This window comes from Camelus bactrianus, chromosome 30 (assembly GCF_048773025.1).
Source record: "Camelus bactrianus isolate YW-2024 breed Bactrian camel chromosome 30, ASM4877302v1, whole genome shotgun sequence".
Lineage (NCBI taxonomy): Eukaryota > Metazoa > Chordata > Mammalia > Artiodactyla > Camelidae > Camelus > Camelus bactrianus.
In genome coordinates this window covers 26,739,234-26,766,569 of record NC_133568.1, presented here as the reverse complement: position 1 = coordinate 26,766,569, position 27,336 = coordinate 26,739,234, and the positions used below count along the sequence as shown (strand labels likewise).

The 27,336-nt window shown below is 47.2% G+C and overlaps 1 protein-coding gene across 1 annotated transcript in view; it reads left to right on the top strand.

The window, feature by feature from the left end:
* FBXO15 (F-box protein 15) overlaps nucleotides 1–26,867 on the top strand; it is a 37,926-nt gene extending 11,059 nt beyond the window's left edge. The window contains exons 4-10 of the mRNA XM_074355152.1: nucleotides 3,228–3,470; nucleotides 4,001–4,210; nucleotides 7,378–7,504; nucleotides 8,809–8,891; nucleotides 9,836–9,978; nucleotides 22,366–22,490; nucleotides 26,488–26,867. Coding sequence (XP_074211253.1) covers nucleotides 3,228–3,470; nucleotides 4,001–4,210; nucleotides 7,378–7,504; nucleotides 8,809–8,891; nucleotides 9,836–9,978; nucleotides 22,366–22,490; nucleotides 26,488–26,757 — 1,201 coding nt within the window. The 3' untranslated portion in view covers nucleotides 26,758–26,867. The remainder of the gene's footprint in view (nucleotides 1–3,227; nucleotides 3,471–4,000; nucleotides 4,211–7,377; nucleotides 7,505–8,808; nucleotides 8,892–9,835; nucleotides 9,979–22,365; nucleotides 22,491–26,487) is intronic.
* Nucleotides 26,868–27,336: the final 469 nt, after the last annotated feature.

The following is a 27,336-nucleotide window of genomic DNA, read 5'->3' as shown; positions in this document are numbered from 1 at the left end:
CGGGAGGCTGAGCCTTGAGCACAGTGAGCGAGAAGCATCTATGCAGGTTCCTCGCTGCCAGTGCATGGAGCAGCCGAGGACCGACTGGGAGAGGTAAAAAAACATTTGGATCACTGGTGTACATTTCTGGAGGTTTTAACTCCGTGCTCTAGGATCTTGTGTTTTAAAAATCTCTCCGAGTCATACTAATAAGCAGTCAAGTTCTCATGACAAGGGGACATACACCATTCTCTGGTTGGGCAGGGTGCTCTTCTTCTCTCTTAACTTAAAAAGATGTTTCCTGTTGGAGAGACTATATGTCTGTATCATGTATCAGTTCTTGAAGGAGTTCTAATGAGTGTAGCGCAGTTTTTGTGTCTCTTCCTTAGTGACCCTGAGCAGGAGATGCCCGCTAACCCAGGGTGCAGTGAGGCGTTTGTCAAAGAAGGAGTCAACTAAGTGTCCAAAACTGGCTTTCTAGGGGCGGTTCTTACTTTAAGGATGGAACTCAGACTATTTAGATAAACTCATAGATTATAAGTTTCTTAGTCTCCGTCGCCTCCGTCCACTTAACTTCCAGGCCCACACGGTGCAGACACTGGGCCGAAGCGGGCTTGGGGCCTTAGTTCTAGGAGTGGTCTTTGCGTGGCTCTGTGACTGAGGACGCGCCTGTCCCACTTTCTTGGAAGCTGTCCTCTAAGAATCTGAGCTGCTTATGAAGTTATCCTCATGTTTGTTTTTATTTTTAGAGAATGAATCTTAATTGTATAAGTTGAATTGTATTTTTAAGAGTCTGATTTCATAGTCAGACTTCCTAAAAGGATGTGTCAACAGTTGAATAGGTAAACAGTGAATGTGTTTGGAAAGTTAATGGTACTTTCTGAACATTGCTTTTGAAGAGAGGCCAGGAGTACGTGCCATAGCCAGTTACTCTGTTGACTTAACGGGGACTCCTCCCAGGATGGGGTCCCCCGGGCAGCCCCACTGTTCAGGGGGACTACCTCCCTGCCCCACATGTGGCAGCCTCAGCACGCACACTGGTGCCTAGTGGGGATAGCAGGGGGCACGGATCGGGCTGGACCTGGACCATGACGGGGGCGGGGGGTCTGTTTTCCAGCCGTCATGGAAACAAGAATGTTAGATTGGCTCTGTTTCCTGAACAACCTGATTGAAGCTTTTCTGTGCTTGACTGAGTGTCAGATTAGACAAACAGGCTCTTGTCCTTAAATCCACTTTAGCTTTTTAACAAGACATAGCGCTTAGGGATGGAGAAATGAATGTGTTTGGGGTTTGCAGGATGTTAAAAGGATCTTTAACTTGACGGTTGTATTTTATAAATAATCAGGGGGAACAAAATATATAATATTTTAATTCTCTAAGGCATTTTTATTCTCTTGAGGCTCCACTGATGGTACATTAAGTGAGATGATGCATGTGGAAGTGGTCCGTCGTACAAGGGTCAGGGCAGTTATGGTAACGGGGGTGTGTGGCGCTGATGCTCTGCCCCTGCCCCGTCCCCCTGTCTCCCTACACGGGGTCTGTCCTGCACTTTGTGTGCACTGGGGGGAGCACGGAAGGAGCAGAAGCAGCTGTGGTTCCTGGGGTGCTCAGGAGGGAAATTTGGGGTTCAGTGATGACTCGCTGAAGTAAAAGAACACGTAAGTGGAGTGAAATGAGAACTAAAATAAATAAGAAAACATGAATGGACTTTTATGCAGAGGGAGTTTTTAAAAGTGTCTCCTCAAGGGACTTTGATGAAGCAGCTCAGACTTGCCTACATGGACTCATCTGTCATCACTGTGCACCTGCTAGCACATCGAGGGAGGCCCGGACACTTGGGGCTGAAACATGAGTACTTTAAGGTATGAATCTTGCCATGAAATGGTTTTCGAGGGGAGAAGTGACTTGAAAACCTCACATGAGACAGAGATTTCGGTAGAGGTGTGCGGATGTGCGAGTTGGGTGGAAAGTCCAGGTACTGCATGGACGGAGGAGGCACCCCTTTCCCGCCGCGGTTGCACCAGGCCCAGCTCTGCGACGGGTCCGCCCTCCTGGGTCTCCGCGGCCCCCGGTCCTCCTGCAGGTTGGACCTGCTCCTTCTCCCTGCTGTCCCTGGGCCATCCCTCTCTGCCTCACAAGTGTAGAGGCATAAATTAGCAAATCAGTACCTTTATTCATGTAAAGTTCACCTTTCATTTGAGGAAATTGATGTAACCCCTGCCACAGTTTCCTGCAGACATTTCTCCTCTTCCCTGATGGGGTGTATGGGGTGTCTGGGGGTACCCTGCTCTCAGGCCCACTCCCTGCGCCGTTCCTGCCCCTCCTCATGGGCTCCTCACGGGCAGCGGGAGCATCACGGGCTCGCCTTGCAGCGTGCAGCCAGTGGGCTCTCTGAATGCAGGTAGAATTGTTCCATTTCCTCGGGCCCTTCCCTGTGCTGCTGAAGAGGCAGGGGTACAGGGGTTCATGGTGGTTCTGCCACGCCCCTGCACAGACTGGGCCCATCACTCTGCCTCGGCCTCAGTCACATCCTCTGTTCAGTGGGGGCAGTAAGAGTAGCTGCCTCATGGGTCTGTGGGAGGATCAAATGACTTAATGCATAATTCGAAGTGCTGAAACAGTGCTGAGCACATGGTGATCAAAAGATGTTAATGTCATTGTTAGTTGTTAATAAGGTTCATTTTTTTCCTCTTTGTGCAAGCAGTCCGTGTTCATTGTTGACAAGTTAAAATATTGAAGGCAAATAGAATGTACAATTCAGTTACTGTTGACATTTCTCTGTGTGAACATATGTGTGTGCGTGTGTGTGTGTGTGTGTGTGTGTATATATATATATATATATATACACACACACCCTTTCTGATATTTTTAAAAACATGTATATACTTAAGATAGGAAATCACATTGTATACACTACTTGCTGTTTTCTATAATGGGTCTCCTGTTCAATTACTGGTATAAGAAGGCTGTTCTTATTCGTGATGATACCAAATAATATGCAATCACTCGTTTTAACTCTGCCCTGGAAACAAGCTTTTCCTGTTAGTGCGTGTTTTTAGGGTTGTTGACTCTAAAACACGTAAACTGCAGCTCACCTTGACACATGGACAGCTGTCAGTGTGTGGCCTCACTTGTTCATGGAGCCAGGCTGCTTAAAGATAATTGTGTGTCTCCAATTCAATATATTATTATTATAGGTATGTGACAGTGTCTCTTAGACACATAACATCTTTCCTCTTTTCCCCTAGTTTTATTTGGATCAGAATCTACTCAGCTGCCTTTTCACCTAAAAGATCTAATTGGAAGGTTAATTCAGTGGAGAAGACAGCTGTGTCTATGAACTTACTGTCAGTTGGGGATAAAGAAGCTGGATATTGGAAGAGAGAATATATTACAAAACAGATCACATCTGTAAAAGCAGCCCTCGCTCGGGTTCTGCAACCTGTCAACCCTTACTTGGGCCTTCCGGTTAAAATCAGAGAGGCCCTCAGGTACGAGTGTCTTCTTGAGGTGGGCCTGGTGGTCACTTGGGAGGACTGTTAAACATTTAAATATACAAACACTGTAAAAAAAGAAGGATGGTGTAAACTGAAAGTACTGTGTATGTGTAGGATATATGTGCAATTTCTATTGTGAGGGACTGTTTGATATTTTGTGTGCTTTTGTGTATCTGTAAAATACATAGTGTTTTACTGTTCCATGTGTCTGGCCCAGAGGTGAACAGCAGGGGGGGCCTAGTAACCTGCTCCAGTAAAGCAGGGGTGCCGAAGGCCCCCGTCCTCTGGGCAGAGCCCTCGTCTTCCCCGTCTCTGTATTGCCAGCCTCTAGGACAAGGCAGATGCTCTGAGTGTGTGGGAGGGAGGAGTCCTCAGAGAAATGCCGCTAACTTGGATGTGCGGGCTGAGCATGTGCTGAGAACTCTGACTCTGGCTTTAGGGCACCAGATGCCTTTAGAGGTGACGTGATAGACTTTAGCTTTGGTTTTTTTTTTTTTTTTTTTTGCTTGCTTCTCTTTCTTCAGAATATCTGGTTTAGGCTGGGTAATTATACTGAGAGAGAAAAGTGGGAGAGAATACGTCATGGAGCACGTTGATCTTTCCATCAACGACTCATCCGTTACCATCCTGTGGTTCGGCAGAGACTGGCCGCGTCTTGCCACGCTGTCAACCCTAGATTTGTGTGGGGTGATGCCCGTTTTCATGGACCAGTCTAAAACCCCCACCAAAAATGGGTAAGTCCTAACTCAGCAGAGCGTTTGGGTGAGAACATCTAACATATAAATGCTAGTTGGCATTACTTTGGTCATTAAAAAAATACCACCAGTGTATTTTAGTTTGATTGCTTCTGGACTATTTCTCTCTCACTCTGGATCACTGTGGGATGGGGAAGTGTGCGTTTGTCACAGGGATAATTAAGTCTAAGCTTCGGGCCCTCAAACCTTGGTTATCTGTAGCTTAGGGAATGGTATTCTCGAAGCAGTTTCCTGGATGGTTGGTGGCTGACCTTCTGAGGTTTAAGTTTTAACCATTTTAACACAAAGATATTTAAAATAATTATATTTTCCTTCTTTAGTACATGATGCAGTAATCATAGTTTAAACATTAGATCATGAAGTCATAATTTTTAATTCCTCATGTGCTTTTCTGTTGAACTTACTAGATGTGTGTCGTTCTGTGCCTCCGTCTCCTAAGCTGTAAAATAGGGTGATAGTGGTGGGATGCAGTGTTGGCTGCATGGCTGCTGTGGAGGTGGAATGACTGCACTGCCAGGTGCATGAGACAGATATGTGTGTGTCACATCGCTCAGTCTGTCGAGCACTTATTATTCTGTCACTAGGCGGTTCTGCCTCGGGTTCTGCTCATTATAAGCCTTGAATCTTGCTTTTCCCAACAAACCCTTCATGCTTGCTTTTCTCACCTGAAAGCTGAACTGTGGCTCACGTAGCATCCTGACCTTTTGGTGTAAAAAGATTGTGGCTGCTTTCACCTTCTCAGTGCTGGTGACCTTCCCCTCGGCCCCTCCTCGTGCGCTCAGCGCCTCTGACGTGGCAGAGCATCTCCCCAGGCGCCCAGCCCACGATGGAGGGTGTTGAGACCTCGCTTTAGTGTCTGCTGTCTCCATGGGGAAACCGCCTACTTTCATAGTCTCCTTGGATACAGACACACTGCTGCGACTTTATACCTGGGGACCTGGCTTGTGGTTCCTCCCTCTGGTGCTGGCTCTTTGAGGACTGTTTCGGTGATCCCTGGTCTGGTTGTCATGCTGTGCATGGAAGAGTGTCGTGTGTCTAGTGCGGGTAAATCCAGCTTTCATTGTGTTCTGAAAATGTCTTTAGTGCCGTGAAGAACATGGGAATTATTTCCTCTGATTATATTAACCAAAGATACTTTGGAAACAAGTTACTTTTTTAAATGCTACCTTTCTTTGGATAAATTTCTGAAATTTGATGTGGTTTTGTGGTGGACCCCAGGTTTTCCTAATGCAGTACTTAGGTTTTATACACCATGAAATTATACCTGGAGAATGAATCTGCAGCCTCTGTGCTAGGTTGGCTGAACAGTATGTCATGTGACGTATCATGAAATGTTGTTCATAGGGACGAGGACAAGATTGTTAACGTCAATGAAAATGATCATGAAAGATCATAAATGGACGTGCTGAATTGTAAAGTTCAGTTCAGACACTGCGTTCACGCAACAGTCATCCAGTCAGGAATACTGGACCCTACGTGGATAATGTGATTTATTTCCGTTAAAACTCAGTGGACCTCAGCCAGCGTTTGATAAATGGTGGTGAACAAACACCAGAAGTGTTTTTCAGGAGTCCGTTTTGATCTGCACTTTATTGCGAGTTTGTGAGCAGATCTTTCTTCCTGCAGGAATACAAATCCTTGTGTGCGTCTGTGTGATGGCAAAGGAGAGACTTGATGATTTTTATTTGGATCTTTGTTTCCTCCATGAGAATTTTTTTAAAAGAACACTAGAAGCCTTATTTATGTAACTCGCAGTTTGGATTTCCCTGGATGTGTGCTGTTTCCATCAGTCTCAGTAGGTTTTCTGCTGCCAGGGTTCTCCACCCTGCAGGTGATGGGTTTCCAAGAAACGCTGGGTGAAGATCAGCTCTAGTTTCTGTGTCTGGAGCCTGCGAGGCCACGGCAGCGGGGACGAGCGCATTCGCTGTGGGGTCTGTCCAGCTGGTCCGGAGCCGGGTTTGTGCGGGTCCCGGCCTCAGGCATGCTGGCTGTGTTTTCCCTGCCCAGCCTCGCTGTCCACACTGACAGTGATCCCAGCGGTGACTGCGGGGCCCTGGGCACCTCGTGTGCGCCGCGTGCTCTTGAGGGTTCTCATTCCATCTCTCGCCCTCCCCTCAAGGGGCTGGGGTCCTCGCAGACCCAGGTGGAGCTCATCCTGGCAGTCTGCAGGGTGCGGGCTGAGGTTTCAGCGAGTCCGCCTGGCTCCACGCTTAGGTCCCCAGCCTCGTGTTCGGCCTCCGCTCGGTGTGCTCGGCCCACGCCGTGTAGTTCTAGGTTACACATGTGTTCGTGCCTCTGCTGAGCACCTTGGTTCTTAAATTCTTCAACTTAATGAACGTTGAACAACTGTCACCTGCTGATTTGTGTCTCAGGTGCTGGAGGCGGGCTCTTGGCCCCGGCTCCTCAGAGACCATCTTCCAGCGTGGAGCTGTGCTAACCCACCGCTGAGGGCTCCTCTCCCTTCTCGCTTCCTGCCTTGTCCCTGAGAGGGACAGACGCCTCCGTCTACCATTACAGTGCATGGAGGAGGGCCCACTCTTCTGATTTCCGTGTCATGGTGAATAGTAGGGTTGCACTGTGTTTTCTTACACGTTTGGGTTATTTACTCTTAGACACTGATTCTGATAAAGCGTTCGCACTGTATCTCCTTCATGAAAACACTCGTGGGTTTGACTTAAGTTTATTTTCTGATGTGACAGTTTTCATTGTGTCTGAGTTATTCTCTGTAACAACTTGAAGAGGTACATCCACGCTCAGCTAGCACTTAAGGGATCTTTTAAGGGATCTCCTCTCTGCTTGTGCCTTATGTCCCCGCCTTGAGTGGGGATCTGCTGCTGACTGTAGCGCTGAGCTGGGTTTTGAGGGGAAGAGAGTAGAAGCCAGTTCTGCCCCATCTTCACCCGAGTGGTTCCGCAGCCCCCTTCTGAAGGGGTGTGGGGGAGGGGGCAGGGGGAAGAATGAGAAAGTTGGTGAGAAGCTTGGACTTAACCGTTCTGCCTTTCATTTATACAAGTTGTGCCCCTCGTTAGCAGAGCGTGCACGGTTAGCATGTGGGTACGAGTGTTTTCAGATCCACCGAGAGAACGACAGCACGATGGATGCAGAAGCTCATTCTTCTCTCCTTTCTTCGGCCCGGATGTTTGAAGACCCCGATGGCATTCTTTAATTGCAAAGTACAATCTGAGTAACTTAGCCGAAGCCACCATGATGGGCTGCGACACGCTGGTCCGGCTCTTCTGCCTGCACCCAGGCCTCGCAGTCGGGCTGTGGAAGGTAAGCGCCCCGCCCTGACCTGGCCCAGCCCCGCGTCCACTCCCTGCTGTGCGTGGCATCCGAGGTGAAGTCCTTCAGACGGTCCCCAACGTCGTCATTTCTCCGGCCAAGTGGCCCTCTGCTCCTGGGGGCTGCGCTGCTGTTCTGCTCCCCCAGCCGGGTTGGGGGGTCAGGTGCTCCTCTGACATCTGACATCCTGGGACATCCTCTCCTCTTCCTCATCAGCCGTGGTCCTGCCTCTGTCCCTTTCATGTCCTTCCTCCACCAGAGAATCTCTCTCTCCCTGTGCATTTAACCCGGGGGCCCCAGACGTGTTCCTGCCTGTGGACGTGGGTGAGTGGTCCTCTCGGGAGGGTGTCCCGGAGTGTCCGCTCCCACTGGTGACGTTTCTCATCCACCAGCTCCTCCTCTGGGGGTCATTTTCTGGGCGATCCCACCAGTGAGACGGCATCAGGGTCACATGCCCCATGCGCTTGTTTACATCTGTGCTGTGGCCCGTGGACTTGTGAGGACAGTAGTCCCCAGGTTTGATTTGAGAGCAGCAGTTGTCTGTGCCCACGACCAGCAGAGCCCAGGTCTCCATGCCAGCCTCCCGGGCCTCTTCCATCCTTGCCCCACTGTGGCCATCAGGCCGGGCAGCCCTTGGCTGGCTCTGGGCTCTTGACTTAGTCTGGATTGGCCGCACAGTGGCAAGGGCTCCACTTGATGCAGCTGTCCCACTGGTCACTGGAAAAGGGCAGCTTCAGGCCTCCGACAGGTCACCTCCACCTGGCGATGCCCCTGAGCCCGGGGAGAAATGGATGAGTGTTCCTGGATGCTCCTGTATTCTGCTGCTCACCCTGCTAGATGAGTGATGTTTGAGTCTGGTCCTTCCCGGGTTTGCCAAGTCAAATGGGTCCTTGAGAGGAACAGCATGCCACGGCTGCTGAGCGTGTGTGCAGTTCATACTGCAAAGGTCTTATCAGTATTACCCTTACCTTTGAAAAGAGTTTGAGACAACCAGGAACCAGCAGTGTGTGTTTTCACAGTCATCATGTGTGATCCAGCACTTTGATGGTCACAAGCACTGGGGTGTTCCTCCTCTGCACCACGTGCTCTGCATACTTGGGTGAATTGTGGCCCTGCTGTCAGTGTGATGTGTAAGTCTTATTAGACGGCAATAATGCATTCGCACTGTGCTGACCTTAAAGTTATGAGAAACCCCATCTCTCTGTGAGATGAGTGTGCTGAGATCTTCACAACATCCTTGTGAAAAATTAAAATATTTCAGTTGAAAAATGTATTCTTCTTAATTACCTTTTCAGAGGGAGGAGGAGCTGGCTTTTGTCATGGCACACCTGCATTTCCATCACCTGGTCGAGAGGAGCGCGCTGGGCTCGGCTGCTGTGTATGTATTTGTGTGCGGTGTGTGAAGCGTGCTGCCGGCAGCGCGAGGGGCTAGACGCTGATAGCGCTTTGACGTCCTGAGAACGGCCACAGGGGTACTGTTTTTAGTCAGTAGACACAAGCCAGCAGGCATGATTACTTGGCTGTTGCTGAGACAGTTGAATTACCCATGAGCAACACTTCACGCTGTTTGCTTGGGCTGGGGGTGACGCACCCTGCAGAGGACGGTTTACCAGGCGGGGTCGCCTCGTCTGACGAGATGCCGGCGCACCCAGGCGCCGCAGGTGCTTTGCACGGATGTGCGTTCTCGTGTCCTGAGAGGCAGGCAGACCGACGCCCCTGGGTCTGGCCTGCAGGTGTGGTTTTGCTTGGTTGGTATAACCTGTCTGTTAATGATCCTGAAGGTCATGGGTGGGGGCTTTGCATGTCACTGAACCTCTCATCCCCTACCCCCAGGGCTTAGCCTCCCTATCCCCCTGTCCCCGCCTTTTTCTGAACCTGAAAAGCTCATGAATGCTTCTGAGCGTGTTGCCTTATGTAGAAACGTGTTTCTCGCTGACTGAAACTGCTTCTTCATGGCTCTGGGTCTCCTGCCGGGTTCCTGAGCTGCAGGGCTGCTGTTTGGCATGTTTTCCTGCTGAGCGTTCCGTCCCCTGGGCTCCATGACCACTGGGGAGCAGGGCTGCTGTCCCAGGCAGATCAGGGCCACGCTCTGCCATGGTGGTCTTGTGGGTGCGCAGGGAACCTCTGCCTGTTTAGATGTTGGTGAAAGGAACATGGGGCTGTTCTTCTGAGTTTGTTGTACTGAACATTCTGGGCACTCTGGGAGGTTTGTTAGGAGCTGGTACTTTGAATGGATGTTAATGTTTTAGAGATTCTTTCCAGTTGTAGTGTTTTACCTCTGGTGTTGACAAATGTGCGTGTGTGTTCTGTTTTGCTTTTTAGCCCCTACGAGCTGCCTCCTCATACCCCCCTTTTGGATGACAGCCCAGAGTGTGGACTGCATGGCTACCAGCTCCATGTCGACATGCACAGTGGGGGAGTTTTCTGCCTGTGTGGTACATTCCGCAACCTCTTCACCAAGAGAGGTGAACCTCGCTGAGTGTGGGTTTCAGTGTGAAATGAAAAGGTCAGAGAGGCGAGGGGACCAATTTTTTTTCTGACTTAAGAATTACGCCCCTGACTGGCCACTTACCCGGGTCCTGGACTGACGCCCCCGCTTCACTCTGTGAGGTACCTCAGCTGCCAGCTCTGTTGCCTTCATCACCATGACCCCTGCCCTACCTTCTGGAATGTTCTTTCCTTGACCTTTCTGCTGAGTCTTTCCTCATTGCTTTGCCCTACCACTTCCCCACCTCCCACCCCAACTTCTTCCCTTTCTCAAAGGAATTTGGTAAATTTGCCAACAGGGCCAGTGAGTGCTGGTCCAGGATGAGAAGGAAGAAAAATGAGCCCCTGTTTGCCCTGCACCGATGTTTATCAGGCTCCCCAGAGCTGAGACGCAGACTGGAGCAGACAGAGGAGGGAGAGCCTTCAGCTAAGAGGAAGAGAGGAAAGGATGCGCCTGCCCTGTGCGGGGCTCTCTGATTTCTTCCTCCGCTGTCATCCCTCCAGATCCCGTAATGTTGAAGTTCAGGGAGAGGCTTGCATAGATTCAAATTTAACATCTGGTGTAAGAATGTTTTATGGGGGAAGTTATATACTTCATTTCTGAACATCCTGTTCCCCGAATTCTTTCACCTGAAGAATTTGACATCTGTTAATAATCCTTGCCTAAATCAGTTTTTTTGTTTGAGTTCAGAAAATGGTGATTGTTAAATTCTGTCGTTACATCTACATTTATTAGCAGAGCTTTTGTATAGAACTTTCCCTCATCAACTGGATGAATTCCTGTAATGGCAGGTAAATGCTTTAGTCCTTTCTCTTTTAACCACCAATCTTCAGATTAGGAAATTGATAGTCAAATAGTCACCTCCTGTGGTGGAAGTGATTTTGAATGCATGCTCTTCTCTCTCTCTCTCTCTCTTGTTTAGTGTCGCTTTGGACTTTTGGGTTTTTATTTACTCAGTAACTTATAATCAGTTACAGACATTATTCTTTGTGAAGCTAAAACTGTCCCCAGTTTGGTCAGTGGGATCTACTTCAGGCTGGCTTCTCTGCCTTTTGGTACATCTCTGTTCTTCTCCAGTCTTCACCTCCATTCTGCATTTGGCTCAGGCAGGGTTCTACGGCTCTCTGCTTGTTGACACTTCTGTTAGAATTATGCCAAATGTATGTGTTAGCCTGGGGTGGTCTGACACCTTTGCTGTTGAGCTGTCCTGCCCAGGAATGTGGACTGTCTTTCAGTCTATTCAAAAATACTTTTATGTCTTTTGAGAGTGAATCAGAATTTTCTTCTTACTAATTTTGCACATTTCTTAAGATTTTTTAGTAACTGTTTCGTCTTTGTTACTTCTCTTCCGTTATATCTTCTAATTATTTTGTAATGTCTTTGTGTGGTTTTGGTTTCAGGCCACTGCAGATCTCATAGAATGAGCTGGGAATTTTTCTGGAGGATTTTGCATAGAATTGGCAGTATTTCTTCCTTAAGCGGTAGGTGGAATTCACCTGTGAAGCCATCTACGCCTGGAGCTTCTTTGTGGGAACGTTTTTAACTACAGTTTGAATTTCTTTCATAGATGTAGGGCTATTTAGGTTATCTATTTCTTCTTGAGTGAGCTTTAGTATTTTGTGTCTTTCAAGAAATTTGTCTGAATATTAGTTATGTTAAGGTTGATCAGTGGGTTCAGGGATTTTTCAGCCTGTTCCTTCTACTGTAGATTATTCTATGTTTACCTGATCATGGGTGCTTACAGCCATTATTTTATTAGAGATGGGGGGGTGCTTATATCCATTGTTTTATTAGAGATTGCAGAATGATGATTCCCTAGTTCTGTCATTCCTTCTACATCTATTACTAGGATTCTTCTGTAAAGAAGAGTTTTCTCTTACCAACTAATTAGTTACCATGAAATATAATTAATGCAGGACAGGCTTGATTCTTTATTAACTCACAGAATAGGGACTAATGCTCTCGTAGTCTTCATAGATGACTTGTAAGTGTTTTTTTTGTGGGGGGTGGGTATTATTATGAAGTCATGGTTTGAAAAATAGACATTATACATTTTAGTCTACTTGCAGCCATTCTTCTTTTTATTGTTATTGTGATATTCAGATTGTCCTGTCGTTGGTCATCTGCTCCTGTTCTGTTCACATGACTCTGGTCGTCTCTGGTAACTCGCCTGCGTTCTGACGTGACAATGTACTGCTCACCTTGTCTGTTTCCTGCTCAGGCCTGGAGTTGGCTGTTTTCCCCAGGAGCTCTGGTTCCTTTTAGTTCCCACTACACTGTGGTATTTAGAGACTATAACCTAGACCCTAGGGATGCACGTTGCTCTTGGGTTTTCATTCCTTTTAGGGTTTTCAGTAGGCAGAGCTACAAAGTTTGTAGATTTTATAATGTGAAAAAATAAGTCATGCATTCATTAAAGATCTTAGGGTTTTTAATTAACTTTTTTGACTATATACTTGCATTTCTTATGCTGAAAGTCTTTGTTCCAAATATCAAAATATATAATTTCAGAAAAATACTGATATTATTACTAACGATGAACCTGTTGAATGTTCTTTTAACTAAGATTTTCCTTGTGGTTCTTTATGTGATTAAGATATATCATGTTAGAAAGAAAAAGTTAAGTCGCCTAAAGTAATTCTCTGTGTGGTTATGCTACCACATTGATATACAATCACAGTGATTTGTTTCAGTTGATCTTTTATTTTTCGGGACTGCTTTGATTCTATTTTTACATTAAAAATTACGTATCAGGTATATATGATCCAAAGTTGAAATTATGAAACAGTGTAGCTCAGAGACATTCATTTGTGTCCTTGTCCTTCACTTCTGTTCTTTCCCTCCCTCCAAACGTAACCCTTTATATTAGCCTAAGGTTTACTCTGTAAATGTTTCTTTTTGAATACGTAATGCTATACATCAGGATATTCATATTTCTCTCAGTCTTTTTTTAATGAGGCATACTGTACTTACTTTTAAGTTCCTTAGTTTTTCCCAATTAATAATACATTTTGGAGATTAGTCTTTAGAATGAGATACAGATCTTTCTCGTTCTCTTTTTTAAAACACGTGTAGGTAGGTAGTTTAATGTCTGTTTCTGTGGCTTCCAGCCTTTGCTGCTGCACATGATGGTGCAGCGACTGTATAGTGAGTAGCTTTGTTCATTTATCACTTTGTATTCTGCTGGCTTGTCTTTGGGATGCTTTCCTAGAAATAGGATTGCTAGCTCAAAGGTAAATGCGTGCATTAACTCTGAAAGACATTGGCAAATTCCCCTCTATGAGAAGGTATTTTTAACTTAATGGGGAATTAAGTTAATAAAATGTGTTATCACTAAGTATGTTTTTTTCTTGGAATTTTAGGATTTTTAAAAAATCAGGAATGATTGTTAAATGTTACCGCTGATATGATTTTTTCTCCTTTACACCATTAATATAGTGAATTTCACTGGCACATCTTCTATTGGTTAACATCCTAGAATCTCTATAAGCTCCTCTTGTCACACGCATGCTTATTTTTAAGCTACTAGTTTTTTATTTGGTTTTTAGTGTTTCCTACTTAAGCTCACAGAGTATCTATATTTTCCATTTTTTAATTTTTAAAAGCTGCTTCTGATCCAGCTATCATCAGGTTTCCTGCTTTTCACTGAGGTAGTTTTAATATTTGAATGATTTCCTGGAAACCGTCTGTCTAGGTTTATTTTGGTCTTTTTCTGGAGTTTGGAGTTCTCAGGCTGCTTGGATTGTTTAGTTGTCAGGCGTCTTGATTCTCTGCAGCACTCTTGCAGCTGTGCCCAGACTCTCAGACGCTCACACTCGGGAAGGGGCTGAAAGAGGGTGTGGGGAGTGGCCCCTGCTGGGCTGGCCTTGCTCCCGGGGACCAGCCCGCCCACTGCCGTGAGGGTGTGCCGACTCCACCTTTCACTGGGCCCGGGTTCGCTTCTGTCTGCTTCAACCCATTTACCTTTATCCTGCTGTTTGAAACAGAGGATGAAGTCTCACCCTTTTTCCTGCTATACACTGCCGAGGGGGTAGCTTGCCCTCGTCTCTGCTCAGGGCACAAACGCGTGTGCTGGGTGGGTATTCACGGAGGCCGGGGTCTCCCACTCCCCTGGACGCCAGCCCCGGGTCCTCCGGTGCCCATCTTACCCGACACGATCTCTGTTCTCCAGGATTTGGCTTAAGGCCTGTCTAAGGAGTCGGGGGAGCCTGGAGCTTCAGAGAAGAGGATGCCTCCTCCTGGTTCCCTGCAGACACAGCCTCACGTTGAGTAAGCTGTGTGTGTGATCCCCGTTCCTGAGCTCGGCCCTTGGTAACGACGACGACGATGGTGCCGGAGAGCATTTACGGGCACTTGCCATAGGTTCCTGCTGAACATTTTATGTTTACATTCATCATCTCCCTTAATCCTCATAGCAGGCCTGGCTGGGCTGCGTCTGCATCCGAGTCTGACTCCAGAGATGAGGATCTTAAGCACTGGCTCCTCTGTCCCTTTGCCTCCATGCGGTGTGCTCTGGAGGTGATCTCCTGTGTGCGTGCCTCTGTCTTCTCAGAGTGCTGCACCGCGAGTGTGGCCAGCGGGGGCCCTTCTCTGCTGGCTTGCCGAAGCTCCGCTGAAGCCGGTGTTCCGCTGATGCTGACCCACGGCTGAGACAGTCGGATGATTATCGTGTACGAGGCTGAGTAAATGAAGGAGAACGGGAGACTGTGGTGGGAGGAATTCACGTTTCATCTGTTGTTTTCATAAGAAGAAATTGTCACCCTGACTTCACACTAGACTCCCCTGGGTCCTCTGCGTGTAGTTGTGTGATTAGGAATCAGCAGGGGGCACTGTTGCCCTCAGAGTCGGTCTCACATTTTACAGAAGTACAAACTCAAATGTCCTCTATGGTTTTTGAGAAACTCTCCTGTGGTACCAGGTGGCATGTTTAGTAAATCCCGACTGTGCCATTACAGTAGGGGTGAGAGCACTGTGCCCCTCTTTTTAAGAACACTTTCTCCCTATCACAGATAAGATGTTTGCTCAGCACGGCCCTAGAGGTCCATGTTATCAGTGAGCTCTGAGCCCCCTGGCCTGACTCTCAGCACGGTAGGGGCGGCTGCAGGGAGTGAAAATGACATCAGATTTAAAGTTTTACATTTGCACCTGTCTGAATGTTAGGTGGACTATTTAGAAAAGCCTGCCGACTGGGGCAGAGGTTTATGGTTATTACAGCAGCTGTCAGGTAGGCCGTTTCAGGGGCGTCTTCATGGGCTCTGCCCTCAGTACCGCCTGTGGCAGGTGCGTGCCAGCGCGTTGGACCCGCCAGGTGAGCCGCCTGGAGCACGGAAGTGCGGAAACAGGAGGAAATGGGGAGTGCCTCCAGAATGTGGCGTGTTGCTAGTGTTGTCTTGTTTTTATATTTCTTTTCTAATTGAATTTTCATTTGTTTTTGATTGGCTCCATTGTTCTAAACGTTTACAAGGTTTATATGAGTTATATTTGTTGCAAATATTTTCCCCATTTTGTCTTCTTTTAATCTGGTGTATATTGTTTTGAATCCCTCGAAAGCTTTCAGTTGTATGTAATCAGTCTTTTCTTCTTGTTTTCTTCCAAAATTTTTACACAGAGAAGGTCTCCACTTTCAAGATCAGGGGAATGTTCACCTGTGTTCCCTTTAGATAATTTCTCTTCATTTTTTAAACCCATGCTTCCTTTTGACTAACATAAAAATTATACCAGCCTGGCGACTCCCACACCCGTCCCTCTCAGGACCCTCTCTCTCTGCTGGGGACCAGGGCCCCTTCCTCTTGTATCTCCGCTAGGCAGGAAGATATTTAAAGCTTTACTTGTGTATTTTGTTATGAAAATGCGTCCCTCCCCCAATATAAAATTTCTTACTCATGAACTTTGATCAAAGATTTCTCAGTTATTTCCATCTATTCATTCTTTTAGATACATTTAGTAATCACTTGGCCAGATTGTCAGTTGTCTTATTTGGATTTTGATCTGATTTGTATCGAATGAGTACATTAATTTGGAAGGAACTGATGTGTTTTTATTTAGGGTTTTGGATTATCTGTTTAAGTTTTCTTCACTGCCCTTGGGAGAAATGTTTTTTTGTAGGTCCTATGCCTTTCTCAACTCATTTTTGTGTTGCCATTGTAAATAAATATTCCTGGATTGTTTCCATTATCTATTTGTTAGATTTGTCCTATATTCTATAGGGATTTTGCAATATGCTTTTCATTAAAATACAGATTAAATATTCAGTGCCTTACTCTGTAAGGCACAGAAGAAAATACTGAAGGCTTAAAAAGAAGCTATGGGCCTTAGAAACTTCTTTTTTCCTACCAAAAAAATTGGGCTGTTCAACACGTCAGCAGTAGAAACTGGTAAGCCCAGAAAACCGCTCTTTAAGAAATTCTACTTTTAAAGTTTTTATTGTTTAAGGTATTTTTCATATAATAGCATGTTACCCCATTTTTATTTTTGTGATTCCAAAAATACTTTTTTGTTCCCTCTGTTCCTCGATACTAATTACTTCCTATGTTTCTAGGTCAGATTATCCTCTCCAAGCATTCCTGCTACCAGGAAGGCATTAGAAGACGTACAGTGCTTTCTAGGTGGTGGTTATCTAGAGAAATTGGGGCAGATAATTCTTTATAGCATCTTCATCAGTGGTTGTTACTCACATTTTTCCTGTTGTGTTCATTTGGTGACCCGTTGTGGAAAACCATCACTGCAGATGACTGCTCACAGACTAGGGGGCGCAGACCTCCAGACGTTTTACGTCAGGGCTCATCAGGGGTCACTGGCACCTTCACTGAAGTGGGACAGGCGACGTGATTTGTGGGACCAGTGCAAAGTGAAACCGCGGGCTCCTTGTTAGAAAGTTACCACGTTCAAAATGGTGACAGCAGCACCTGGAACCAGGAGGGGTCCTTTGGGGCTGCACAGTTTGTGTCCTCTGGGGCCACCCCACCTGTAACACGGGGCCTGTGAGGAGGAGCCTTGAGGTCCCCAAAACCTTTACGTGACCCCTTTTCATCTGTTTTTGCATTTCAGGACTCTTGACTTCTGTTTGAGATTTGACCTCAGATTTTGATTTGTTCTTTCTCTTTGGTGACCTGATTCTTTTAATCATTTGAAAGGAAGGATATGAGTTATTTATTTTGTTTATATTTTTGTTTCCAAGGATATTGTTTAAACAGGATATTGTGCTTTTTTAATAGACATTTATAAGGCAGCTGTGGAAATAGAATCTCTTACTTAAAACAAGTGGTTTGAGGAACTAAGTCCAATAAAAAATAGAAATCATGGGTTTTCCGGTTTTTGCCCTGATGTCAGTCTGATTGGTGTGTGTGAGTGTGCTGGACTTCACTCTCCAGGACCTGGAGCTCAGAGCCTTGTCTCAGACCACAACCTTCTTTACTGTGCGTGGTTCCTGTTCCTCACTACTACTGCCTGTTTGGGTTTCTTCTCGTTCTTCTGGTTCCCCTTCTAGCTCCGTTTTTCTGGGTGCGCAGCCTGGGTTACACTGTCAGTGGTCTTGTCCTCTGTCGCCCCGTAGAGTCCCTTTCCTTGTCGCCTGGTGGCCTCCCTCCATCTGCGCCCACGACGCTGCTTTGGCGATTTCGTGACTGCCCCTCAGCCCCTTGGAGAAGATCGCAGACACACGTCCACGGGGCTGTCAGGTTTCAGCTTACCCCTGGTCACTGCTCGGAAATCCTTTAGTCAGCTCTTGGTGGCCCCCCTCGTATTCCCAGGATGTCGCAGTCTTCCCTGGTCTCCGGGCTCCCTACCTGCTGTGCCGGGAGTCACAGTGCGTCCTCACCTCCTCCCTCATCTGCCGGCGTGTCTCCATGGATCACAGTCTTCTTGTAGTCTTGTTTTTTCCCTGTTTTAGAGAAAAAGATGTCTCACTTCTTTCCACAACAGTCTTCCCTGTTTCTGCTCCTATTTAAATACATTTGCTCTGACCTGTCCTGGGACCTTTATTCAGCCCTTGGTCTCTTGTCTCTTCATTCTCTCAGACCTGTTTTCCATCAATTCCTCTTCTACTTAGAAATGTATTCATGTTTTCTGATTCAAAAATTATTTTAAAAGAGAAAAAAAGCACTTCTGTATAGATCCATATAGCCTAGGGACTATATTCAACATCTTGAAATAACTTACAATGGAAAAGAATCTGAAAAAGAATATATATTTATGCATAACTGAATCACTTTGCTGTATACCTGAAACACTGTAAATCAACTATACTCCAATTAAGAAAATGCAGTTACACCTGAAACTAAAAAAAGGATTATTTTTGGTTGAAAGCTATCTAGAACTTAATTTTCTACCTAGAAAACCTAACCTAAAACTGGCTTAGCAGAAAGCATTCATGTTGAAGGACCCAGGAGCAGGTCTAATTTCAAATGCAGTTTGCTGCGTGGGCTCATTGCCCATCAGTGGGACTCTCTATCCAGCAGCCTGTCTGTCTGTCCTCTCTCCCATTCTGGCCACTCTTGCCTCATTGTGATCTGAGTTGACTTCCTCCCACAGCAGCTCTTGATGGCTCTGGATCTCATGTCCAAGGCCGAGGTTCTTCCTTCTGAGCTTTTTCTGTAACTCTCTGATATACTTTCCAACTTAGAAAAAATTGCAAGAATACTACAAGACCTCCCATGTACATATTTCTTTTCTTTTTTTCAACCATAGGTTAGTTTTGTTTATTCTTGGACTTGGTATAAGTGGGATCGCATGGCACGTACTCTCCTGTGTCTGTATTCTTTCCTTCTGCATAGTGTCTGAGGTGCATCCGTACTGACACAGATTGACAGTCATTCCTGTTTACTGATGAGTTGTATTCCATTGAACGAATATGCCAGAATTTGCTCACGTATTTTCCTGTTGATAGAGAGGAAATTTGGGTGGTTCTCTGTTTTGGGCTGTTGTGAATACAGCTGCTATAGTATTCCTGTGAAAATCTTTTTTGTGTTTTCATTTCTCTTGGCTGAATACCTAGGACTGGACTGTTGGATCTTAGAGCAGGTTTATCGATTAAAAATTGCCAGACTTTATTTTTAGAGTGGTTGTACCATTGTATACTCGCATTGTCTGTGTGTGAGTGTGCTCATTGCTCCATGCCCTGCGCAACCTTTGATGTTATTAGTCTTGTAAATTTCAGCTGCTCTGGCATGTGCTGGGGGCAGTGTCTCATTGTGGTTTTGATTTGCATTTTCCTAGTGGTAGGTCATGTTAAGCACTTTTTCCGCAAGCTTATTATCTATTTGCATATCTTGTTTTGAAGTGTCTTAATCCTTTTGCATTTTCTCTTTTTTAAAGAGTATTTTTCTCTTTATTCCTGAATTGTAGGAGTTCTTTATATGTTCTAAATACCAGTTCTTTGTCAGATATATGTTTTGTAAAATTTTTTCTAGTCTATGGCTTGCTTATTCATTTTCTTAGTGGTCTCTTAATGATCAAGAGCTTCTCACTTTGATGAAATCTAATTTATTAATTTTTAAAATGGTATTATTTTCTTTTTTCTGCCTTAAAAATCTTTCCTACTCCAGGTTATAGGGATATTCTTTCTTTCAGCTGGATTATGATTTTAGTTTTCATTTAGGTCTATGATCCATCCCTAATTAATTTTTGTGTTAAGGATAAGGCAAGGGTTGAGGTTCATTATATTTTCCCAATTATTACTAGCAGATTGTTCTTGCACCATTTGTGGGAAGGCTTTCTTTTCTCATTGAATTATTAATATCATCAATTTGGATAAATGGATGTCTTGACAGTATTGAGTCTTGCAATCCATGAACATGGTACATTTTTGCTTTCTGCTTGGCAATAGGCTTGACTCTTTAGATAGAATATTATTGTTGAGATAATACATTTAAAGTGCTTAGCAACGTTAGCCTGGCATTTATAATAATCCACCCTGTACTGGTAATATTTACTTTTAGTTCCTTTAATCACAAAGCTTTATACTATTTGTATCTCCTTGTGCTTGGCTTGGAGCTTGACCATGGTCACACAGCTAGTAAATGCCTGTGCAGGGTTTGGAATAAGGTCCTTACGACTCTGAAGTCCATGCTTCTAAGTGTTCATCATGAGAAGCCAAGGGTAGTGAGCTTTGAGTTGTATTTCTCTGCATTTGGAGGATGGTCTTATATACTGGTAGGTTAAGGTTAGAGTCTCCAACAACAGAATTTATTCTGAATGGTTTAAGCAGCACGGAAATTTAATAAGGATATGTTAGCCCGCAGTCTCTGGGAGCGCTGGACTCTGCATTTGTATGTGTGACACACTGTGGCTTCTCTTGTGAAAGCACTGTCCTCTCACCCAGTGGTGGACTCCAGAGCGCGGCCCGTGCCAGCCCCAAGCACCAGGCCTCTGCCCATGCGTTTGTCAGAGGCTGTTTTCCCTCCTGCTGCACCCTCACAGGGTTCACTCTGACCCAGGTGTGAGGGACATGTCTCGGTGAAGGCACCGGGGTGCTCACGATCTAGTTGGGGAAGGTTGGGAGCCGGGGTGGAGAGGTGGTGAGCAGGGAGAAATCAGCACCGATTTCGGAGCCGTAGTTGCCTCCCCAGCGCGTCTTGTCTGCGCATTCATAGATTTTCTCTGTTGGCGGTAATATGGAAACAAAACTTCGTGAGAACCTAAATCTACATTATAAATTCTCAGCTAGTCTGTAAACCTGTAGGTGATCATGTGTCTCCATTTTTGTATCTGTTTAATCTGTTGTAACATGGACTCTAGACACAGGCCAGGGTTTGGGTCAGGTTCCTGCCGCTCACCTGCAGCGTGACCTGTGGGTTTGTTCAAAAGTTATAACACCTAATTAATGGTGCTATTTTAAGGTATTCTTTTAAGCTGCCAGGCACAAAGTGCTTACACACGCTCAGTGTACAATAAATACTCAAAAATATGACCTGTTCTATTCACACTCACCTTCACACATGTTCTGTGTGCAGATTGCTTATGTGTAGAAAGAGCTTCACCTCTTTCTGTCTGAGAAACGTAAGCAGTTACAGCGGGCTGGTGGAAGGCTCTCTGACTTGTGAAGACGTTACAGTTGTTCTGAAGTGGGAGGATGTCCAGTAACAACGGAACAGCTGCAGTCCTTGCTTCCTACAGAGATTTCATGTCTATTAACTCAGACAGTTGCCATTGAGATGTTATTGGCTCCTGTACTTTGGGGTCTACTTTCTGCAGTGCCCTGAGGCCAAGCCACATGGAAAATGACCTCCAGTTCTCGGGGTGGCACTAGCGGGCCACCAGCCAGGTGGGGCCTCTTGGATGGCACTTGGCTGTGCGGTGACACGGAGCAGAGCCATGTCTGGTCAGATCAGGACAACCTTACCATGCCTCCTCCGAGACCTCGCTTTCCTCCTGCTTCCTTCGTGCTTCCGAGGTGACTGCCTAGGAGAGCGGGACAGGAGCCACAGGGGCCTTGCTGAGCGCTTGGCGGGGGAGGGGACCCGGGTGCCTCTGTCCTCGGAGCCGGAGGGCTCCTGGCCCCACAGGGCTGCAGCCCCACACAGAGCCCAGTCCTGTCCGTGAGGAGGCAGCTGTTCCCAATCTTTCGGTTACACTTAAGCGAGGACACCATATAGAAATTCTAGAATGGGGCTCTGGCTCCTAAGACAGCTTCGCTTTGGTTTTGTCTTGTCTTGTGAAGTAAACAGCCTGGGGTCAAAGGACGTGGGCTCTTCTCCACTCTCCTTCCACCTGCCTGCCTGCGACTCACGTGCGGGCAAAGACTCCGACGTGGTCACGTGTGATGCTCCCTCCTCAGGATGCATTGAAGTGCGTGCCTGGGGCGCACCCTTATGTGAGGCTCAGCCAGCCTGCCCGCCCCCCCCTCCGGGGCCTCGGGAGCACGGCTGCCCCTGGTCAGCTCCCAGCTGCGCCGGCGCGGCCCGGACTCTGGTCTCAGCTCTTGGTCAGCACGTGCCAGGGTCTCTGCTTGTTTGCACGCTGTGCCAAGACCTCGTGTGCTGGGCTCCTTCCCTTATCTCTTCCACATCCGCTTGCTCTCGCCCCTCGTTTCTCCAGACATCTCTCTCCTTCTCCTTCATGCTTAGTGCCTTTTCTGTGCAATATCTGGCATCTGTTTTTTTAAGCTCCACAGATTGGATTTTCCATTTTCCGTGCTCAGGCACGTCTGGGTCTCACTCTGGGGCGCGCTCGTTTCTCTGCCTCTGGAGTGCAGCTGCGGTTCCGCCCTGGCCTCCGGCAGACACCCGAGTCAGCCTTGCTGGGGTCCCCCCACCCCCACCAGTATGTAGCTATGGGAGCTTCCTTCACTGGGCAGCGAACCTGAGGAGTCTTGACTTGTTGTCCTGCATTGGTATATAGTAATGTTAAAACTCTTACATCTTTTCAGGATACATAGAAAATGAATATGCGAAGCTCATTGTGATAAGTTCTAAAAATAACGTCGAACACGTACCTCTTATTGGAAAAGTTGGCCTTTCTTGGAAAACTAATATTTTTGATGGCTGTATAAAGGTAATTTGTTTTCTTTTCTTAAAATAACCTGTATGTTGCTAATAATAAAAGTGTCTGTTGATATACATGTATGATGCTGCTTTGAAAATCCTACATTTATTCTGGTGTCTGAAGATTTGTGCACGTGCTCTAAGCCAGTGACAGTCAGTTGATTGATTTTTCAAATGCCTGTTGAGCGCCTTTTGTTTTCCACCTAGCGTGGTGGCCGGGAGGGTGGGTGCACGCAGCGCCGGTTCCCAGCAGCGCTGGCCGCACCCTGCCTTCCGTCCAAGCCCTTCCGGCTGCTCGTTTTGTGGAGAAAGAGCGGAGCTGCAGCTTGGACCAGGCAAAAAGCATTTACTCAAAAACATCTTAATTATTCACACACCAATTTAACGTTTATTGCAGTTGTAAGTTCCAGGAAACAGATATTTTATATCGTAGATTATTCAACTTAAAAAAAATCACATTTTAGGCAAGTCATTGTTTCTTAAGCCAGATTATGTTTTAAAATACATGTAGACATGCTTATGGTGGCTCCACACAGGGCAGTTGCTCTGTAAGTGGTCCCCCTGCTGTCTTGCAAAGTCGTGCTGAGCGGCCGGCAGACCTGCTTGCTGAGTGTCCGGTGCGGTCAGCATCGGACGCTCTCCCGGTCTGCCTGCCCTCCGATCCTCTCAGGGCGTCGACTGATGGTGATTCTTTTGGTGAGGCTTTTCTTGTCCTTATTCCTGTCGCTTTTTCTTTCATGACTTGGCATTTGTGGTGTTATTTTGATGTTACTTCTAAATCTGCATGGAGCTTGGCATCAGTTTTAATGTAAGCGAGATACTCCAGTGTGACTCTGGCTCTGCTTTACGCAGGGAGAGTTGAGGTCGGCAGCACCCCTAAGGGCACATCTCAGGGTCAGGGGTTGCAGGTGGCTGTCCCCCACCCCCTTAAGAAAGATGCTTCGGCCAGCTTGCTGCCAAGTATTGCTGTCAAGTGGAGCTGAAGGAAGGTGATGCCTGTAAAATCAAACCCTTCAGGAGAAGATGCCACTGCTGTGTGGGCCAGGCCTGTGCCCTCCCCAGACAGTGGGTTCTGCATCTGGCCAAGGTCACTGGTGAGAGGGTGCAGGCAAGGAGGGCTGACTCCCCGCCCCCAGGAAGATGGGTTGTGCCTACTGCTGCGGTGTGCAGCCTACACAGTCAAGCCCAGGGAGACCAACCTGGGGACGGACAACTGGAAGTAGCTCTCTCGAGGACAAGGATGGAGGGTGAGTGGGAGGAAGGCTTGATGGAGGTTCTGAAAACATCCCCCGTCCCACCCCCACCCCCAGAGGGACAGAAGCCATTTGTTATGGAGAAGGAGCCAAAAGGAAGAGGAGGCTCTCAGGCAGGGTGCAGAAGGAGGGGTGAGGTTCCAGGAGGAGGTGGTAGCCGAGGCCCCTGTGCCCCCCCCAGGACTGTACACGAGGTTGTGTGCCCACTGGACCCCTCCATCTGCCTGTGCCTGCCAGGGCCTAAATGCGGTGTTGCATGTCACCTGGCTCCCTGCTGCCTGGACCCTGGACCTCCGGCGGGAGGGCTGCTGGGAAGGCAGCGGGGCAGCTCCCGCTGGGCAGGCCACCCCGGTACAGAATCTGGATCTCAGTTTAAGTGTTGTTTGGAAGCTGTTAGAGGGTTTTGTGTTTCCACTGTGTGCTCAGCGCTTTGTAGGGTGTGCAGGGACCAGAGAGCATGGACTTTCAGATGGAGGCGGTTCTGGGAGATGTCAGCTCCCAGTGCTGAAGCTGAAGGCTCCAGGCAGGAGAGTCAGTCATTGAGGGGCTTGGAGGGTGAGCGGTTTGCTCGCCTGGCGTCCCTCCCTCCTGGTTTCCCTGTGGCGCCCTCCCCTGGCCTGCCCCTGAAATGTCGGCCTCTGGGTGGTGCCTTCTCTTCTCATGGCCCTTCCTGCACCTGGTTCTAACACCAGCTCTGTGCTGCTGGCTTTGGTGAGGTTTTAAGTGGTAAGACAAGGGACTGCTAACCCAGTGGTTGAGATCATGAAGGGCGACGAGCTAGAGGGAGCCCAGCTTCGCGGGACCCTGTGCCAGCTCAGTAATCTGGGGTTTTGCCACGGAGTTTCCGCCCTCAGAGGGTCGTGCTGACAGCCACTTGTTCCAGTGCTGGCTGTGATTCCCGTGCTCAGCCCCAGGGCGCCTGCCCCTGGGGAGCCCCTCCCCTCCGCCTGGGGCTGTGGTCCCTGGGGCGCCCGGAGCAGAGGGGCGATGGTCCGGGCTCTCATCAGCCTGGTCTTCGTTGTTCTAGGACCTGGGGAGGCGTCAGAGGGCGAGGCCCAGTCTCTGCGGGGCTCCTGCTGCCCTTGCTGGTCTGCACACTGCTGCGGGACTCGGGGTGTTTCTTGCTGGCTGGCTCCTCACTCGGGTCTCCTCCTGGGTGAGAACCAGTTCACACCAGTCACTTGTTAAGCCATCTTGGTTTTTTCAATTTTGGAATGTTTGTGTCCCTTAAATTTAAGATATGCATTTTTTTGAGTCAAGACCCTTTTTGATGGCTCATACAGAAGCCCATATGGCCAGTGCTCATGACCACGTTTCCACGTGTGCAGACCTCCAGAAGCTGTGCTGATGCTCATGCCTGGGGTTCTCTGCCCTTCTCTCTAGACAGATATCGGCACTGTCTCTATCTGTATAGAGACACTGACAGCATGTCTGTATGCGTATAATAGAGAGATCAATGCTCAGTTTCTGCTGATTTCTAGAAGTAAGCATTTAAATTCCAGTTAAAAAAACACTAGCATAGGGCAGAAGTCATGGGAAATGAGACACACCTGAAAAGGTGTTAGACGGTTTCAGCCTTGCTCCTACCTCACAGCGTCTTGAGAAGTAAATTAATTAGTGCGTGTAAACTGCTTGCATTAGTGTCCAGTACCTAAAATGTGCTAAACAATATAGCTCTCACTGGACACTCACGGTCACAGCAGCGTCATCCACAGTAGCCAAAAGGCAGAAGGCACCCAGGTGTCCATCGGTGGATGGAGGGATACGCACAGGTGGTGCGTACAGATAGTGGAGTATTATTTCACCTCAGAAAAGGAAGGGAATTCTGACACAAGCCACAGCATGGATGAGCCTTGAGGACAAATACTGTGGGAGTCGTTTACACGAGGTGCCTAGTGTATCAAACTCTTAGAGACACAAAGTAGGATATGGTTGCCAGGGGCTGGGGGAGAGAAGTGCGCAGCTGTTGTCTGACGGGTCCGGGGTTCTGGCTTTGCAGGGTGGTCAGAGCCCTGGAGGTGGGCGGTGCTGATGTTCACAGCAGTGTGACTGGACTTAATGCCACTGAGCTTGGACTTCACAGTAGTTCAGCTGGAGAACTGATGCGTTTACCACAGTTAAAAATAAATGTAAAATATAGCTGATTAATAGTATTAATAATTGTCAGTGTCTCCAGCTGTCTCCTCCCCCAGCCCATGTCTCCATGGAGTGGTGTCTGTTCACTTGGTGTTTTAGATCCTGCACTTCTGTTGTGGGAGAGAAAACAGGACATGAGACCCCTTCTCCCTCACCTCCAGTACCAGATTCTGCTCGGTTTGTCCCATAAGTGTTTCTTCCATTTCTTCTCTCCTCTGAATCACTGCGACTGGTCACTGGGGCTCTCACTGTCTGGTCACTGGTGTGGGATGGTGACCGCTGCCCCGTCACTGTGCTCCCTGCTTTCGCCCCATCCCCCCACTCTCCTTCCTTTGTCTGACCTGCCTTTTTTTGGCACTGGCCGCTGCATGTGGGTGGCCGGGTCCAGTGATGGACAGAGCTGATCTGACCCCCGACTCCGCCCTCCTGAGCCTCAGTCTCGCCCCGCCCCACCCCGTTCCAGCCATGTGGAGTATTCCACGTGTTTGCATATGCTGTTCCCGCTTTCACCCAACTCCTGTTCACCCTTCCTGGCGAGACTTCAGCTCTGCATTTATTAAATCAGTCTAGTTGGCCATTTTCTCCTTACACTTGTAAATCTTTGTGCTTATTTTGTAGAGTTGCTCTGTAATGGACATAACTCTTTTGGATGAGTGTGGGAAACCCTTCTGGTGTTTCAGTTCCCCGGTTTGTATGAGAGCCTCTTCCGGGCCCCCTGACGGCCCTCATTTCCTGGGACAGACGTACTATGTTGACTACGTGGACCCGGAAGGAAGAGTGCACATGGAGCTGGTGTGGATCGAGGAGACGGAGGAGTACTTTATCGTCAGCCTGGTGCTCTACCTGAGCGTGGCCAAAATAAACCGCTGGTTTGGGACAAAATACTGAATGTTAGCAGCAGGTGGCACATTACTGTTACATGTTTATTGTGGACTAACCAGTTTTGTTCTTGGTATTGGAAGTTAAAATAAAGCCATAGTCTGTTCGATGTCCTCTTATTTCACATGAAAAATGAAAAATCATCAAAATGATTCCTGAGTCATTTTAAAGTGAATGTTTAGAAGATTAAGTTAAATTTTAAAAACATGAAAATAGCACATCACAGTGGAAGTTCATATAAAATAAAAAGAAAAGATACTTCTCTTCTGCTCTTACAACTTAAAAAACAAGCCACTCTACTTAAGCACGTGGTCACTGTGTGTGTGTGTGTTGTATACCTAGGCTTTTTTTCTTTCCTGGTTAGGACCCCAAATAAGAAAATGTATTTAGATATGAACTTCATGGTATTCATTAAAATTAGAAAGTGCCACGTTCGTGGCGTTTAGCAGCCACATCAGTATTAAAAAAAAAAAGTAAAACAGATGATCTACCTCACAAGGAAAGATGAATCTGAAATCATCAGAAGAAATTGTTATTCCTCAGAAGAGTGAAGTGTGCTGCAGATACGGTTACGACACCCAGCTCTGT